This window comes from Scardinius erythrophthalmus, assembly GCF_964197995.2.
Source record: "Scardinius erythrophthalmus genome assembly, chromosome: 7".
NCBI lineage: Eukaryota > Metazoa > Chordata > Actinopteri > Cypriniformes > Leuciscidae > Scardinius > Scardinius erythrophthalmus.
The window spans coordinates 36,203,378-36,222,088 of NC_138227.1; the positions used below are offsets into that span (position 1 = coordinate 36,203,378).

Below are 18,711 nucleotides of genomic sequence, written 5' to 3' on the forward strand. Positions count from 1 at the left end.
AGTGTTGAAATTCGTGGTTATGGCATTTATGACATTTCCAAAACATGCTCAAAGCGCTTGACCAATCACAACACACTGGTCCATCCGACCAATCAGAGCACACTGCGCTTTTCAGAAGGAGGGGCTTCATAGAGACAGGAACTAAACAGAGCGTTACTGACAGACTGGGAGGAGAGGAGCTGCAACAATGGAGAGTATGGGAAAAATAATGTGTGTTTCGAACATTCAAGTATGAAAACCTAGTAGAGTCCAAAAAACAAAATAAAGACTTTAAAAAAAGAGGGCATAAAAGGTTAACAGAATCTACCCATAACATACTCAAGTATGCAAACGTTTCTAGCCAAGCAAGGGTTTTTTTTTGCATCGATAAAGTCTTACATTAGTTTTTCATGACCATTTCCAACCTTTCTTCTGTCGTTCCTCACAATTAACCATCATCAGAGAGCTGTAAACATGTGAATGTGTCCTTAAATTATTAAAATATTAACTTAGTAAATATATTACATCGAAGGGGTTCTGCTGAGAAAAAAGCTTGTGAATTCCTGTTTTAAGGCGTAGAGAGAAAGTGGAAAATGGACGTGAAAAACGAGTCCATGACTGTTTTTTGGGCACAGGAAAATCATTATATATTATACCATTATTATAATATTGTAAGCTGACCTCATGGAAATAAATAAAACAGAGGTCATATGCATTTTTCACAGACGTTTGACCTTTCACGGTCTTACCCCAGATGCCTGATGACTGTGAGCAGCGTGCACAGGAACTCATTGATGATCGTCAGAGGAAGACATTTGCCTGAAGTCTGCGGCCGCTCTTCTGGTTGACCCTCTTTATTACCCAGATTAGTGAACCACAGAGCATGAAGCAGCTCGATGACCGAACTCAACAGCTTACTGTCAACATTCCTACAGGAAACAAATCTAATCAGTTTCTAAAGTGAGCCCACAAAGTAATGAGACTTAAAGCACATGTCAAAGCTGGTATATACTCCATTAGTTAAATCACCTCTTTTCTATAATCTGTAATATCCATGTTAGGACTCCATGCTCTTTGGTGAGGACATACGCTGCTCTGTTGCCATGAGCCGTCTGCCGCAAAACATTTATTATCTGAATCTGGAACAGCAGAGCAGAAAATTGTCAAACCAACAGTTTTCCAGAGATCCCATGCCATATTACACTACAAGTATTACTATATGTGACAATTAGAAAACTTGTATAGTACTTTATAAGGCTTTTCACACTTAAAAAACCCTAGGTATTAATAAGTTGAGGTTTCACACTGTTCATTCCTAAACCCTGGGCTGACGTCCTTATTTGCATATATGCGGTGTCAGTGTCATCGATTGGACAAACAGCGCACACGATATGTTAACAAAGGCTCTAGCATTGCACATCCTCATATTATATATTGCAGACCGCCTGTTACGTTATGATCAGATTAATCCTAAACGGATAAATTCAGTGTCTGTACAGACTTCAAAAGGATCCCAGTGTCAGGAAACATTTATTTAATAGCGTCCCAGATCACGGCAGAGATCTGTTTATTCATTTATTTGAATATGTTTGTTCGGAGCATTTTTGTAAAAAAAATAAATAAAATGATTTTAAGTCGTAAAAATTGTTATTGAGAGTTTGCAAAGAAACTTATCTTGAAAGATGAAGCAGCAAACTGTATCGGATGCACCACAAACAGGAAGTCATTTTTTTTCTGATTGGTTATTCTGGGATTTGGGGCGGTTGCTGATGTCTTATATTGGTGAGGACAGCATGCAGTCCAGACTAATGAAAAAACTATGGAAACTATGGATTTGAAAGCGCGCACTGCAGTGATGCCTGGAATCTCTTAGCTCATGAAAATACAGTCAAAAGCAAGATGTGCAGCACCAATCTATCATTTACATAACATCATAATGAGAACGCTACTGTAAAAGAATATTATAAATGATTTGTGCTTTAGTTGCCCGTGTTTCAGCGTTGTTGTTACAGGAAGAGCGCGTCCACATTCAGAGTTACACATTCAGACAAGCACGGTCAAGTTCACGTTCACGTGCGCATTCGCGTCATTTTGTGCAGATGCAAGTTGTAATATGACTTTTATGTTGTTGTATATAACTGATTAATCTCATATAGGATGCGTTTGGTTGAGTTAACCCTAGCAAAACGCTTCTGTTACACCTTTTAGGACTTCAAATTTCAGTTAATACATTTACTATTTCTTCCTCATTAAAATGTGTATTACTTGCGTACTTACTAATTTAAACCCTAAAATTAAGTTTAGGATATTAACATTTAAAAAAAAAAAAGTTACAGCAAAAGGTATTAAAAAAAATTTGCATTCTGCACTAATCAAGAAAAATGTTTTATATTAAATTATTTTTTTTTATTTTAGAGCTTATTGTATTCTGCAACTAATTCTCAGTTGCAACTTATTTCGAGCAGTGATTTTACAATTACAGGGACATCTGAAGATAACGGAAGCACGTTAAGAGTTTAATCTACCCTACATTGTTGCTTCGCTCGCTAGCAGCACAACTGAACACACACACCTGAGAGGCCTGGTCACACAGCGGCGTGCTGCCGAAGCCCAGCAGGGTCTGATAGATGCCTTGCTTCTCACAGAGCTCGTAGCACTGCTTATCCCGGATCCCTTCCTCCAAAATACTCAAACCCCACTCGCGCTCCATTTTGTGCTGGACAGAGGAACAGAAACAAATCAGAGTCGAGTCTTCAGCAACTACAACATTCATTGGTTAGACATGTTTATTTGAACATTTTTGAATGTATACTATATTACCAAGCATACTGTATTTATCACCCATGAGTTATTTGCTATGCAGCCATAAGTGTCTAATCGCATGATCTCTGATGTTTCATTACCTCCAGATCAAAGCTGTAGAAGAGTTTGAAGAAGTCAGGAATTCTCTTGAGGTCCAGAAACTGAGTTCCCAGAAGAAATCTGCTCACCACCATGTACATGTGTTCCTCTGCAGCGGGGAAAAGTTGAACTCAGGGTTTTGGCAAACTTCACTCTGATCCCATATCTCTTATTATATGTTAACATGTCAAGTGAGCACTCGACTCTATGGCTCCATGAACACACTCACCAGGTCTCAAGATCTGCTGAGCGACTTTAGCAATGAAGGTCACGTGTACAAACGGTACCTGGAGGTTTTGCTTTTGGATCCCGTTCTTAACGGTGTCAAGCAAGTACAGCAGCTGGATATTAGATAAAAACATAAATATTAGAATAAATAAATAATATAATCAAAAGTTGGGGTCAGTAAGATTTAGCATTTATTTGATACAATAAAATAGAGTAAATAATATTGTGATATTATTCACAATTTAAAATAACTATTTTCTATTTTAATGTATTTTAAAATAGAAGTTATTTCAGTGACGGGAATGCTGAATTTTCAGCAGATATTAGTGACACTTCAGTCTTCAGTGTCACATGATCCTTTTTACTCTAATACAGATGAAACTCGAAAAATTTGAATATCGCGCAAAGTTATAATTTGGATGATTATGGCTTACAGCTTATGAAAACCCCAAATTCAAAATCTCAAAAAAAAAATTGATATTACATGAAATCAATAAAAAAAGGATTTTAAATACAGAAATGTCAGCCCTCTGAAAAGTATAATCATGCATATGTATATAGCTATATATACATATTACATGTTGTACCTTTTTTTTTTTACAGGATTCTTTGAAAAATAGAAAGTTTAAAAGAACAGCAATAATTTGAAATAGAAATCTTTTGTAACAAATGTTTTACTGTAACTTTTAATCAATCTAATGTTTACTCACATATCTTACTGAACTCAAACGTTTGAAGGGTATATTATATTATACACAAAATTTTAAAATATTTTGTTAATATTTCCCATTATTACAACATTGAAAGCAACGTATAAAATTGCATAAAATATGGAAAAAAAGTACAGAAATGGAACGATCTTCAAATAACTCACTTACTAACAGTGATATTTGACACTTGTAAACAGTAACGTGTCTCTACCTGTCTCTTCTCTCTGAATCGAGCGCCCTCCAGGTGCTGATAAAAGGATCCCAGGACTTGGTACGCCGCGGCCCTCACTTTAGGGTCACAGCTGCTCAGGGCCGCCACTGCGACACCCAAAGCATGACTGGAGACAAACTTCTGGCAGTCCACCGCACACTCTGATGAGAGAGACACAGCACAGCACAGCACAGGTGAACAAATGTAAAGAAAACCTTGCAGGCAAATGTTTCAATCTGATAAAAATGTTTTAAGATAAAAAAATAAAAAAACTTGACATATGTCTAGATACTGACTAAAATGATCACAATGATTTTGTTGGCCATATAAAATTAATAATATTAAATTAATGTGATTATTGTGTTGATCTTATGGCAGATTGGGTCATGACATTGATTTTTATTATTTTAACATGTTTCTTGAGGTACACTTACAATTTGTATTTGTATTTTTTATTTAAATAAATAAAAAAAATATTAGTTTTTTGCACAAAAAAATAATTTATAGGCGTATTTTTAAGGGGCGGCTCCTTTAAGGCTTGTCAGTAAACAGACACTGTTATAATTGGTTAACGTCGGTTCATAGGAAACAGTGTCAATGCCCACTCAACTATTAAACATGAGCTAGAGTTATAAAAACATTAACTATATAAAATCATCATTTACAGACAAAGCATTATGAAATCATTTACTTTCAGATGAAATACAGCTGACTGCTTCATATTTCAACAAAAGTTTATTTGCGAACTTTCCGTTACACTGTGCCTCGTTTACAAAACAAAATGCTCCGAACAAACATATAATCCTCTGACGTGATCGGGGACGCTGTTAAATAAACCATCCACTTGTTTCTGACGCTGGGATCCTTTTGAAGAAACAAACAAGCTGTTTAAACTGTCAACGTGAACATTCTTTAACTCTTCATTTGTCCTGTTGTCAACAGACTTGTGTGTGTGGATACATCAGAAACTGAACACACATCTGTAAACTCTATCCAGTGTAGACAGCGTCACTGATTATAATGGCTTCCGTTTGCCTTAGACCTAATGCTCACATCCAGGGAAAGCAAATGTCAGCCGTTAAGCGACTGAACGCCAGTGGGCACATGGTGCGATGATGTATAACTATTCGTCGATGTCTTGCTCTGGAGGCAGTCATATGTAAATGTATTTGCCTATGTGACGTAACAGAACCCGCAATATAAAAACGAGCCACTTTTGGAGCTTGATTAAATAAATGCTTGACTGAAAATATCGACTAATACAATAAATTGGGGGGGGGGGGGGATCACTAATAACAGCCGGCAATATGGTCCCAATACATTGTAGACAAGTGCTAGTCTAAGTACATAAATACTTTATACACAGAGCCAAAGCATTGTGGGCCTGTCATGTCAGGTTACCTGGGCGAAGGATGAAGCTGAAGAGAGGGAGGAGGAAACAGGGGTCATACAGAGATGACAGATCGAGAGAACGCTTGCCTTCCTGCGTGTACACCGAGTTTCTGCTGCCCTGTAGAAAGAGTTAAGTCATGTTCATTTATGAATCAGGCTTTAAAACTGTACAATTCATTTATTTTCCTACTTCTTTAAAGTAAACAGGAATAATTCAGGAATAAATTAAACAGGAATAAATCAATTTAGAATTTGTTCTAAAGGTTAGTTCACCCAAAACTCTGTGGCTTCACATTGTTCATAAGGAGATTGTAAAATAATTCCATAATAAACAAGCGGTTTAATTCAAGTCTTCTGAAGAGAAAAAAAAAATCACTTTATATGATTAATTACATATAAACAAAAGCAAACAGGACTAAAACCGTTCACTAGCTTACTACTCGGTTGGCATTGCACTCACCCAGGTCTACCTATTCAACTTGTTAACACAAATATCTAATCAGCCAATCACATGGCAGGAACTCAATGCATTTAGGCATGTAGACATGATCAAGTCGATCTGCTGAAGTTCAAACTGAGCATCAGAATGGGGAAGAAAGGGGATTTTGAATTCAAAAGAAGTGAGTTTAAATGTGGCATGGTTGTTGGTGTGAGATGGGCTGGTCTGAGTATTTCAGAAACTGCTGATCTACTGGGATTTTCACGCACAACCAAGTGAAAATATTCATTTAGCAGCACTTTTATGTGGGAGAAAATGCATTGTTCATGCCAGAGGTCAGACGAGATTGATCAGACTGGTTCAGCTGATAGAAAGGCAACAGTAACTCAAATAAGCACTAGTTCCACCCGTCTGCAGAAGAGCACCTCTGAACACTCAACACGTCAAACCTTGAAGCAGAAGAGCATCTCTGAACACTCAACACATCAAACCTTGAAGCAGAAGAGCATCTCTGAACACTCAACACATCAAACCTTGAAGCAGAAGAGCATCTCTGAACACTCAACACATCAAACCTTGAAGCAGAAGAGCATCTCTGAACACTCAACACATCAAACCTTGAAGCAGAAGAGCATCTCTGAACACTCAACACGTCAAACCTTGAAGCAGAAGAGCATCTCTGAACACTCAACACATCAAACCTTGAAGCAGAAGAGCATCTCTGAACACTCAACACATCAAACCTTGAAGCAGAAGAGCATCTCTGAACACTCAACACATCAAACCTTGAAGCAGAAGAGCATCTCTGAACACTCAACACATCAAACCTTAAAGCAGAAGAGCATCTCTGAACACTCAACACGTCAAACCTTGAAGCAGAAGAGCATCTCTGAACACTCAACACATCAAACCTTGAAGCAGAAGAGCATCTCTGAACACTCAACACATCAAACTTTAAAGCAGAAGAGCATCGCTGAACACTCAACACGTCAAACCTTGAAGCAGAAGAGCATCTCTGAACACTCAACACATCAAACCTTGAAGCAGAAGAGCATCTCTGAACACTCAACACATCAAACCTTGAAGCAGAAGAGCATCTCTGAACACTCAACACATCAAACCTTGAAGCAGAAGAGCATCTCTGAACACTCAACACATCAAACCTTGAAGCAGAAGAGCATCTCTGAACACTCAACACATCAAACCTTGAAGCAGAAGAGCATCTCTGAACACTCAACACGTCAAACCTTGAAGCAGAAGAGCATCTCTGAACACTCAACACATCAAACCTTGAAGCAGAAGAGCATCTCTGAACACTCAACACATCAAACCTTGAAGCAGAAGAGCATCTCTGAACACTCAACACATCAAACCTTGAAGCAGAAGAGCATCTCTGAACACTCAACACATCAAACCTTGAAGCAGAAGAGCATCTCTGAACACTCAACACGTCAAACCTTGAAGCAGAAGAGCATCTCTGAACACTCAACACATCAAACCTTGAAGCAGAAGAGCATCTCTGAACACACAACACATCAAACCTTGAAGCAGAAGAGCACCTCTGAACACTCAACACATCAAACCTTGAAGCAGAAGAGCATCTCTGAACACTCAACACATCAAACCTTGAAGCAGAAGAGCATCTCTGAACACACAACACATCAAACCTTGAAGCAGAAGAGCATCTCTGAACACTCAACGCGTGAAACCTTGAAGCAGAAGAGCATCTCTGAACACTTCAATCTTCCCTCTCAATGATCTGCTGATGCTGGTGGCCTCAGTCATCCGCTCCACTCTCAAACCCATCTCACATAAAACACCTCCATTCTGGAGATGCCCAGTGTCGGCGTGACCCCCTGCCTTGGTTGACCTCTGGCCAAAGAGGATCTTACCCGTCGTTGACAGTGTTGGGGAAGTTACTTTTAAAAAGTAGTGTTTGCTCGTTACACGTTACTTTTTTAAAAAGTAATCCGTTACTTTTTTAAAAAGTAATCCGTTACTTTTTTAAAAAAAGTAATCCGTTACTTTTTTAAAAAGTAATCTGTTACTTTTTTAAAAAGTAATCTGTTCCTTTACTTAGTTACCCCCTTTGGAAAGTAACTTTTTACGTTACTCGTTACTTTTACGTTACTTTTATGTTGCTTGACTTTAGGCAGAACCCAGTATCTGTTCCTAAATGTGTAGACAAAGTTATACTATGGAGGACATAACAGGTATTTCTTTTGTGCTCTTTATTATAAAAAATAGTAGCAATTTCAAAAGAAAAAAAGTCCTTCTCATTGGCGCTGCTGTGTGCGGCAACTTCTCTGTTTTTATTCTCAGCCGGCTCTGCATCATGGGGTAGAGTGTGACACTCCGCGATGAGCAGCGCATGCGCCGCTTCTCTCCGCTCCGCTCCCCCTATCCACCGAACTTTACATTTCGGCAACGTCAAGGCAGCCAATAAAGCTTCCCTGCTCTCCAACACCGGTGCGAAACGCGTCTTGATAGCCTATGATATAAGACATAAGCTTAGTTTTCAGATGTACGACTCACTCTATCAAGGGAGTAGGAGAAAAAGAGATTTTGAGAGAAAAATATATATATTTTGTTTAAAAGTACACGTTTCAAGCTTTCTATATTTCTCAGGTCTGTGAGGCAAGTAGCTTATCTGAGTTTCGGTTCATTTACAGTATGAGGCGAGAGCTCCAGTTCACGCGCCGGTGCATCCATGTCATGATTATTGCATGCTACATTTACTTCTTATTTATTAAATTCAGGCAATTGGTTGATAAAACATTGATTAAAATTAAGATACAATTAATACAAAACGAAATTCACTTTAAAGAAAGACTTTCTACAAAAACACTTAATAAAGTGGTCAAAATCATGTCTGCCCAGTCCATTTGTCTCCCGACATATTGCGCAAAAATTTTATTTTATTTAAACATAAATATGAAACTAAATCTTTTTCTTTTTCGAAAATTTCTTTAATGACTAGGATACAACATGTAGGCCTGTAGCTACTATATAACTTTCAGATAGGCTATTACGAATTGGCTTACCTGTACAATTACACCCGGTAGGTCTGCTGTCATCCTTGACAGTCATTTTGGAGTGCGAGCGTCCTTGACATAAAGGTCTCCAGGGTTGGTAGAAGACTACCATAGTAACAGTTCTCAACAGTTCTCTTCTCTCAAGCGCGCAGCTGAGAAGGCAATGTCGCTGTCAAATTTATCCATGGGAAAAGTAACGTTGCGCCGAATTGAAAAAGAAACTACATTTCGTTAACAAATTTTCTTTTACTTTGCAACGCGTTACACACAACACTGGTCGTTGAGTAATCACTTCGTGCACACTGGTAACCGCTCTTCCCTATCTTCTTCAGAGCTCTTCTTCTGGCCAAAGAGGATCTTACCCGTCGTTGAATAATCACCTCGTGCACACTGTAACCGCTCTTCCCCGTAACAGAATCTTTGACCGTTTTCTTCAACATAATCAGTTGTTTTCTAGAGCTTAGGGAAGGTGCATTCAAGAGTCACCAGAGCCATCAGGTTGCCTAATAGTGTTAACACAGGGAGACAGGTTAATAACAGCAGTATTTAATCACTTAAATCCATTAAACATCTTAAAATCAGCAAAATCACAATACTGAGATTATACTCAGTGAATTTAGTTATCACAACGTCTATTCAGTGTACTGTTACATCTGTAGCCGGGGCCATCGGCCCTGTAAGGTGGAGACAAAGAAGTTACTGGCCCTGAATTAAACTAGTCAAAAACATCACTTCTATCGTTTAAGACCTGTATTATTATTATAAAGACTTCAAGAGAAGGTCATTGAATTTTACTTTTAAAACATTTACAAACTTCCCTTTATATGTATGAAATCTGAACTGCCCGTAGCATGATTTATTTTAACATCTCCATGTCTATGATTTTCAACTGAAACACTGTGCTTTACTATAAATAGCTTATTATCACTTATGACACAGGCTCAGATAACAGCTTTTAGCTGACACTGAATGAGAGAGACTCTGAGGCATTCAGGACTGGTACACTGCACTCTCATAAAATTCTATCATAGTTTCATTTTTCTTTCTTTTGACTCTAGCCCAGCTTAATACATTTGCCAGAATTGACACGTATTTTCAAACAAACACATTTTATATTTGTCTTTTGCCCACATCAGGGAATTTAGACATTACAAATTTCCACTCAGATTGTGCCTCTGTCGCACTGGCCGTTTCAGCCACAGCACACACCAGATTCAGATAAGCAAACTGTTTCAGCTGATCACAAGCTTATCTTTTGAAAGCAAAACATCAGCTCCTAGTTCTTTCATGGTCAACACTATTCCTCCACGTTCAAAACACTAACAAGCTGTTTGTTTAATCAGATGCCTTACACATTTTACATTTAGCAACTGTTAATCCAGTAATACTGCTTCTGCTTATTTGATCAATTAACTTATTAAAAATATGTTTATAGATCTTTCCTTCAAAAGGATTCCCTTAAGACTTAAATCTTTCAACCTTCTTTTTATCTCTTATTCTTTCTTTTATCATCATTTAAACACTGATCTACTTTCAAACCCGCATTAATACCAGAAATTTCTGTTACTTTCACATTTTCTCACCTTCTGAGTGGCCATTTACAATTACGGGCAAAATGGCCCAGCTGACCATAATTAAAACCCTCTCTGTCGTCTGGTAGGTTCATGTGTCAGCCTCAACTACAGCAGCACACACCTTTACTATAGTTTGATCACTGTGAGCTTGCAAATGGCTCCAACTTACTGCACACCCTTGAAGCAGTGTGTCCCAATCAGGAATGCAAACACAGCCACTGATAAGCAGTTCTCTGTATTCTTTTACAGTCCACCAGTGGCGGATTCAATCACAATAGCCGAATCATAATCTTCATCATTATCATTGGCAGCACATTCATTTTCATAAGCTGCACAGAAAATCACTCAACATATTCTAAGGGGTTTTCACACTGTTTCTGTTTAACATGAATCACATTTGTCCAAGGAAATGATCCCCGACCCATAATTACATTTACTTGCTTTTTTGTAATCATCGGAAGCAATACAAGGCTAAAACTAAAAATGTTCAGTTTCTTTCTTTGTTTAGCCAGTCAAGTTGTTGTTTAAATTTCCAAACAGAATCAAAACCCTGACTAAACATTATCTTTTTAATTTCACATTTCTTTGAAGTCAGAGCTTCAGAGCACAGTTGCTTACAGTGTTTGCTCTCTTCTGTCTCACTGTTTGTTTCAGGACTCTTCATAAAGTATAAAATTTGTCCTATATGTCATCAATTTCATTAAAACTGGTTTGTTTGTTCTGGTCTGCAGATTCAACTTAATGTTATCATTATTTTCTCAGTCCCACTTATCTCTACTGTTCCACAAAAACCAAAATATTACATTACTCATATCTCAATCCCTATTTCCCTACATGCCAGTTCCTTCTGCATCCTTTTCCATTCTTTTCGCTCTGCCTCATCTAACCAGTACATTATTGTTTTCTTACAATCCCCACCACACGTCTCATACAACAACCTTTTTGTTTTTGTTTTCACTCCCCTCTTCCACCGAGTCTCTCACCACGGTCAGCCTAGTCAAGTCAAGTCAAGTTTATTTATATAGCGCTTTTCACAACGCAGGTTGTATCAAAGCAGCTTCACAGTATTAAATTAAAATAATACATCAATGTTTGTTTCTAGTGGAAAACGTCCACGTTTGGTAATGCTGATCAATAATATTGTTGATTGATTAATTAAATTAAATAAAATATCCCCAAATATCCCCAACTGAGCAAGCCAAAGCCAACACTGGCAAGGAACCGAAAAACTCCATCAGATGACCTAATGGAGAAAAAAACAACTTGGGAGAACCCAGGCTCAGTAGGGGGCCAGTTCTCCTCTGGCGTTTATAAACTAGAGGTCGGATTTAACTGTAAGATTAAAAGTATTATATGAATGCCTGGCTGAAGAGATGCGTCTTTAATCTAGTTTTAGACTGGGAAGGCGAGTCTGAGCAACGAACAGTAGCCTATCAGGAAGGCCATTCCAGAGTTTTGGAGCTAAATGTGAAAATGCTCTCCCTCCTTTGGTGGACCTAGATATCCTAGGTATGACCAAAAGCCTGGAATTTAGTGATCTTAAAGAGCGCGATGGATTGTAGGGCGATAGAAGATCCGTTAAATAGACTGGAGCTAAGCCGTTTAGGGCTTTATAAGTCAGTAGCAGTACCTTGTAATTAACACGGAACTTTATAGGCAACCAATGTAGTGATGATAAAATTGGTGTTATATGATCATATTTTCTTGATCTAGTAAGAACTCTGGCGGCTGCATTTTGGACTAACTGTAGCTTGTTTATTGAGGATGCAGGACAACCAGCTAATAAAGCATTACAGTAATCTAGTCTCGAGATCATGAATGCATGAACTAACTTTTCTGCATCAGAAACTGATAGCATGTTACGTAGCTTAGCAATGTTTCTAAGGTGGAAAAAGGCTTTTCTTGTAACATATGAAATATGATTATCAAAAGACAGGTTGCAGTCTAGTATAACACCCATGTCTTTTACTGTAGATGATAAAGTAACAGGACATCCTACTATGTTAAAGTTGTAGTGTGAGAGGTTTTGTGGGCGGTTTTTTGAACCGATGATTAGTACCTCTGTCTTGTCTGGATTTAATAAAAGAAAATTGCGCGTCATCCAATCTTTTATATCTTTAACAAACTCTGTCAGTTTGGATAATTTAGCGTTTTCATCTGGCCGTGATGAAATATAGATTTGAAATTATTTACAAAGAGCAGTTTCTGCTCATTACACCATTACATCATTAACCATTCATTTAGCGCGAGGTCTAAGCCTAGTGACACTTAAAGTTCCCTCTTTAGGGAAAATCATGATATTTGATCAGCATTTGTATGTCCAGCATACATTTATGTCTGTAATTCTTCTTTTTTTTTTTGGACAGAAAACTGGTGTATAAACATTATCGAGCTTACTGTGAGATGACCCCATACTGGCTGATTCTACTTTCCCTGGATTTTTCTTCGACACACGTCTTACTAATCTGTCAGACGTCTCAGACAGATCCGATTTTTTAACGCAAAATCGGCCAGGTCTGCACTTTCCAGTGCCCTTTAATTACGGCTTACTCAAAATCTTTTCGTGAGCACTTTCCAGCGCTCGATTGATTCCGGTTCACCCAATTAATCAGGTGTGGCTCTTACGTCCACTTTTACGAGCTAGTTACCGGACCGCCGGTAACTTTCTATGCCCCCACCAAAGAAATAGTCTCAGCCACCATGGTTCACTCACAGTCATACCAAAATTACACCACCACACAAAATAAATTTGACTGTCTCTTACCAGAGATGCTTCTGTTGCCACCGGGTTCTTTCTGATTCCAGTGGAGTTCCTCCTGGCCCTGATAGCAGTTGGCTCTTCTCTCTCAATTCTGTGAGGTAAGAATAAAGCCTGGTGCTTCAGGATGATCAATCGTCAATCCGCTTTACTTAGGGCCAGAAGAAACTGCCATGGAATCCCAACTTCTGACACCAATAATTAAACAATCATCATCACTGCATAAGAGACACCAAGAATCAAATTGTATTTTAAAAGATATTTATTCTCTTGCAAGAGGCTTAGTCACAAAATCACAGCAGCTACCCCGCGACGTGAGCAAGACCTGACACCCAGCCCAGGAAATTCCCTTCTTATACTCCTTCTTCAAGGTCTTTCCTCTGTAGTTTTCCACTCACCCAGCATGGCCACATCTAGCTGATTTAGAATATAATGACCCCTCTAACCCCCCTTGGCTAAATTATCTTCCATACCTAAAGAGTTAAAGGTTCTTAATCATTTGTCTTACTGTGTGTGTCTTGCTTACGCCAGGTGCACAAACATACATATATCCTGTTCACATTCCACAATATAGACATGTGACACATTACTTTGCAATATATGTTGAAGATCAATGGAAATCAAATTTTTCCATTACACACTCAACACATCAAACCATGAAGCAGAAGAGCATCTCTGAACACTCAACACATCAAACCTTGAAGCAGAAGAGCATCTCTGAACACAACACATCAACCCTTAAAGCAGAAGAGCATCTCTGAACACTCAACACGTCAAACCTTGAAGCAGAAGAGCATCTCTGAACACTCAACACGTCAAACCTTAAAGCAGAAGAGCATCTCTGAACACTCAACACGTCAAACCTTGAAGCAGAAGAGCATCTCTGAACACTCAACACATCAAACCTTGAAGAAGAAGAGCATCTCTGAACACTCAACACGTCAAACCTTAAAGCAGAAGAGCATCTCTGAACACTCAACACGTCAAACCTTGAAGCAGAAGAGCATCTCTGAACACTCAACACATCAAACCTTGAAGCAGAAGAGCATCTCTGAACACAACACATCAACCCTTAAAGCAGAAGAGCATCTCTGAACACTCAACACGTCAAACCTTGAAGCAGAAGAGCATCTCTGAACACTCAACACGTCAAACCTTAAAGCAGAAGAGCATCTCTGAACACTCAACACGTCAAACCTTGAAGCAGAAGAGCATCTCTGAACACTCAACACATCAAACCTTGAAGAAGAAGAGCATCTCTGAACACTCAACACGTCAAACCTTGAAGCAGAAGAGCATCTCTGAACACTCAACACGTCAAACCTTGAAGCAGAAGAGCACCTCTGAACACTCAACACATCAAACCTTGAAGAAGAGCATCTCTGAACACTCAACACATCAAACCTTGAAGCAGAAGAGCACCTCTGAACACTCAACACATCAAACCTTGAAGAAGAAGAGCATCTCTGAACACTCAACACATCAAACCTTGAAGAAGAGCATCTCTGAACACACAACACATCAAACCTTGAAGCAGAAGAGCACCTCTGAACACTCAACACATCAAACCTTGAAGCAGAAGAGCATCTCTGAACACTCAACGCATCAAACCTTGTAGCAGAAGAGCATCTCTGAACACTCAACACGTCAAACCTTGAAGCAGAAAAGCATCTCTGAACACACAGCACGTCAAACCTTGAAGCAGAAGAGCATCTCTGAACACTCAACACGTCAAACCTTGAAGCAGAAGAGCATCTCTGAACACTCAACACGTCAAACCTTGAAGCAGAAGAGCACCTCTGAACACTCAACACGTCAAACCTTGAAGCAGAAGAGCATCTCTGAACACTCAACACATCAAACCTTGAAGCAGAAGAGCATCTCTGAACACTCAACACGTCAAACCTTGAAGAAGAAGAGCATCTCTGAACACACAACACGTCAAACCTTGAAGAAGAAGAGCATCTCTGAACACTCAATAGACAATAGAAGATTGGATAAACGTTGCCTGGTCTGATGAGTCTGGATTTCTGCTGCAACTTTTAGATGGTCAGGTCAGAATTTGGCATAAACAACATGAAAGCATGGATCCATCCTGCCTTGTATCAAAGGTTCAGGCTGGTGGTGGTGTAATGGTATTTTTATTGGCACACTTTGGGTCCCTTAGTGCCAATTGAGCATCGGTTAAACGCCACAGTCTACCTGAGTATTGTTGCTGTCCATCCCTTTATGACCACAGTGTATCATCTTCTGATGGCCTCTTCCAGCAGGATAACAGGCCATGTCACAAAGATCAGATCATCTCAAACTGGTTTCTTGAACATGACAGTGAGTCACTAAACTCAAACGGCCTCCACAGTCTCCAGATCTCAGTACAATAGAGCACTTCTGGGATGAGTTGGAACAGGAGATTCACATCATGGATGTGCAGACGACAAATCTGCCTCAACTGTGTGATGGTATCATGTGAATATGGACCAAAATCTGAGGAATATTTCCAGCACCTTATTGAATCTCTGCCATAAAGAATTAAGGCACTTCTCAAGGCAAAAGGGGTCCAACCCGGTACTAGCACCAAAGTTTGGGTGGAATGGACTTTCAATGGAGACAGAAATCTCTTCGATTTCGTTAAAAATATCTTCATTTGTGTTGTAAAGAAAACGCAAGCCTGATGGGTTGTAATTAATGACAGAATTTTCATTTTTGGGTGAACTAACCCTTTAAGACAGATATATTAGAATACTTTAAAATGTTATTTACTCTCCCCTGTTGTTACCTGAAGGATGATGCGTCGCTGCTGTGGGAAGTGTGTCACAGTGTTTAACATCATGTCTGCGGTGAGCAGTGACAGCAGCTGCTCTGAACTGGGCTTCTGCCACAGGGAAGGTCCCAGGCTCTTACGGGCTTTATGGTGCTCCACCGCGGCGGGACCCCACAGCACATACCTGACCACATACACACACATGCAGTTAACAACCGTTTTCTGTTTGTGGAAATCATCTTCAAACGTGTGATGTGAAATATGCTGAAACGTACTGAAACTCCGTGAGACTGATGTTGTTCTTCTCATATTCCTGGAGCACTAGTAGAAGCTTCTGGTCTGCGATAACCAAAAACCATTTCACTTAATCACATAACTGACTTCATACAAAGTCCAAATCAAATGAATCATGTCAAGTGGGTGATTTACCTGTGGTGCTCAGCGACGCTCCATACGCACCAAGCAGCACAAGGAAGTGGTTCCTGTTACACACTTCAGGACATTTTTTCACCAGTGTAAGCAAGAAAGATACCAATGATTCTGGAAAACATTATTATTATTTAAAACAACAATCATTCACATGAGGTTGTTTGAATCCGTAATCCTAAGTCTAAGGAATAGTGACGGGACAGAAGCCTTAGCAAGCAGAACTAAAAAAAAACCTTGATACATTTTTTGGAAGAACATTAGGAGTGTAACACATATTTGTACTGAGAATTATCAGTATGGGTCTTTCGGATCGGCATACATGTGTGGCGAACGAAAGCATTGTTTCAACCACTGAAAGTGAAGGACATCTGTGTGTGGAACGTAATTTGAAACTCAGAATTTTCCAACTAAGATGGGACAGTACTGTGTATATTGATTTATGCTTCTAAAACATCTGAAACTATTGAGCAATCCAAGTTGTCCTAAGTTGCGCTTCAAACTAACTCATAAGCCTACTTTTTAAATATGATCTCCTGTCAGATGTGCAATTTCATTTTAGCAAGAAAGTCTCCGTTAAACTTCACAGACTTCAATGAATGAGCGAAGGGGCACAAGCACCCTCGACAGATGGAGCGCAATAGAACGGGAACGCAATCATTCTAAAATATACATTTAGCGAAAATATTTTTCTGTGAGAGAGTATAAAAAATAATAATAAAAAAAGGTCATGATTTTTATCTCACAATTTATACTTTTTTCTTGCAATTCGGAGGAACCGAAAAAAAGTCAGGAGAACAAAATTATCTTAGAATTATGAGATATTGCAAGAAAAGTGGCAAATTACCTTTTTTATTGTGCTATTCTGTGGTAAAAAAAATATAAGTCTCAGTGCATGCATTGTTTTAGTTTGACAGGGTCGGCGCTAGCTTAGCTTAGCACAATGAATGGAATCCTTTGTTGCCAGCTAGCATGTCCTGAGTAAAAGTGATCAAAAAAAAAAACAACAACACGTAATTTCTTCTTGCAGCCTGCGTATTCACAACGAGTACAAATAGCGATGCAGATTAACACTAGGTGATTTCCTAGGCAGATATTGACTTGGGACTATAGGGGGAAGCACAGGCAAAGCACAGCTACTTAGGCGAAGCACTGCTACTTGGGTGCAGACAGAGATATCACGCAACACATGAAATAAGTAAGTGATTATTTTAAACATGACACATGTATAGTAAACTGCTTGTAGCCTTCTCCTCTCTAGTAGTTATACTAAAACTCCAGAGTCAAAAGAACCAGGCTAACTCGGTGAGAGAAATATAGCTAACTTAGCCCTCAGTCATTTCATTTTACAGGTAACGATAACAGCGATTTTTATTTTAGTTTGGTTGTTCATGCTAAACAGGTTGAATTCAACAAGAGGTTATACTAGAGGAGGCTAATGTTATTTGAACCGTAGTCTATATACAGCTTCTCAGCATCTATCTTACAACCGAAAAAAGACACAGATTAACATAAGGAATTAAAGACAATTTATTTTGACAACCCATATTTTGCATGTGCACTTTGTTCTGCCTGTGCTTTGAAAATAGATGAGATGGGACGGCCGTATGTTTCAGACGTAGTACCGTCTTTCTGGACCCATATTCCATTTTTTCAAAGTAACTTAGTCCTCCGGTGCATAGGCGCCGATACCGTGGGTGCTCCGGGGCTCGAGCACCCACGGAAAATACTGAGCACCCACGGAAAATACCGAGCACCCACATGTGCCAGACTGTCATTAAACATTGCAGTTGGTGCTATGTGAAGTGTTTCTCGGATGAAAACGCCTATTTAGTGACCCCGCTCTGTACGCAGAGACGTTGCTCCCATAGTCAGTAGCCTATCCTCCTGAAGAATTAACCGCAATGGTGAGTCAACAAAAATTTTTCTCAAACGGGTGCGGGTCGGACACGGGTCTAAACACGGGTTTAAAACAATCACGTACAAACGTAAACATATATGCACATTTTTAGGAACACATCTACAAAAATATGCCTGTATTTCAAGTAAATAAAATAATTTAAAATCCACATCAGTTTATTTGTGCCCACGCCCTCTCAGGAGTCTCTATATCTACTTTCACTTTTAAAAAGTCATCATAACCGCGCGCGCGATCTGCTTGCAGTCATCGAGATGGATGCTGTCTGAGGAGTTGAAGAAAAGAATAGCTAGTGGAGATGGTAAAGTTGTCGACAAAACTGAAGAAAACAATGTTGGGAAAGGCTTTGCTGCATGCATTTTCGTGTTGGATAGCCACA

The 18,711-nt window shown here is 39.1% G+C and overlaps 1 protein-coding gene across 1 annotated transcript in view; it reads right to left on the reverse strand.

Moving 5' to 3' along the window:
- Positions 1-18,711, reverse strand: part of urb1 (URB1 ribosome biogenesis homolog) — a 49,586-nt gene that overhangs the window by 6,729 nt on the left and 24,146 nt on the right. The window contains exons 29-38 of the mRNA XM_081371354.1: positions 16,418-16,528; positions 16,264-16,327; positions 16,004-16,172; positions 5,431-5,539; positions 4,030-4,190; positions 3,110-3,221; positions 2,883-2,989; positions 2,552-2,695; positions 1,009-1,118; positions 729-908 (exon numbers count right to left, since the gene is read on the reverse strand). Of these exons, the coding sequence (XP_081227480.1) occupies positions 729-908; positions 1,009-1,118; positions 2,552-2,695; positions 2,883-2,989; positions 3,110-3,221; positions 4,030-4,190; positions 5,431-5,539; positions 16,004-16,172; positions 16,264-16,327; positions 16,418-16,528 (1,267 nt within the window). The remainder of the gene's footprint in view (positions 1-728; positions 909-1,008; positions 1,119-2,551; positions 2,696-2,882; positions 2,990-3,109; positions 3,222-4,029; positions 4,191-5,430; positions 5,540-16,003; positions 16,173-16,263; positions 16,328-16,417; positions 16,529-18,711) is intronic.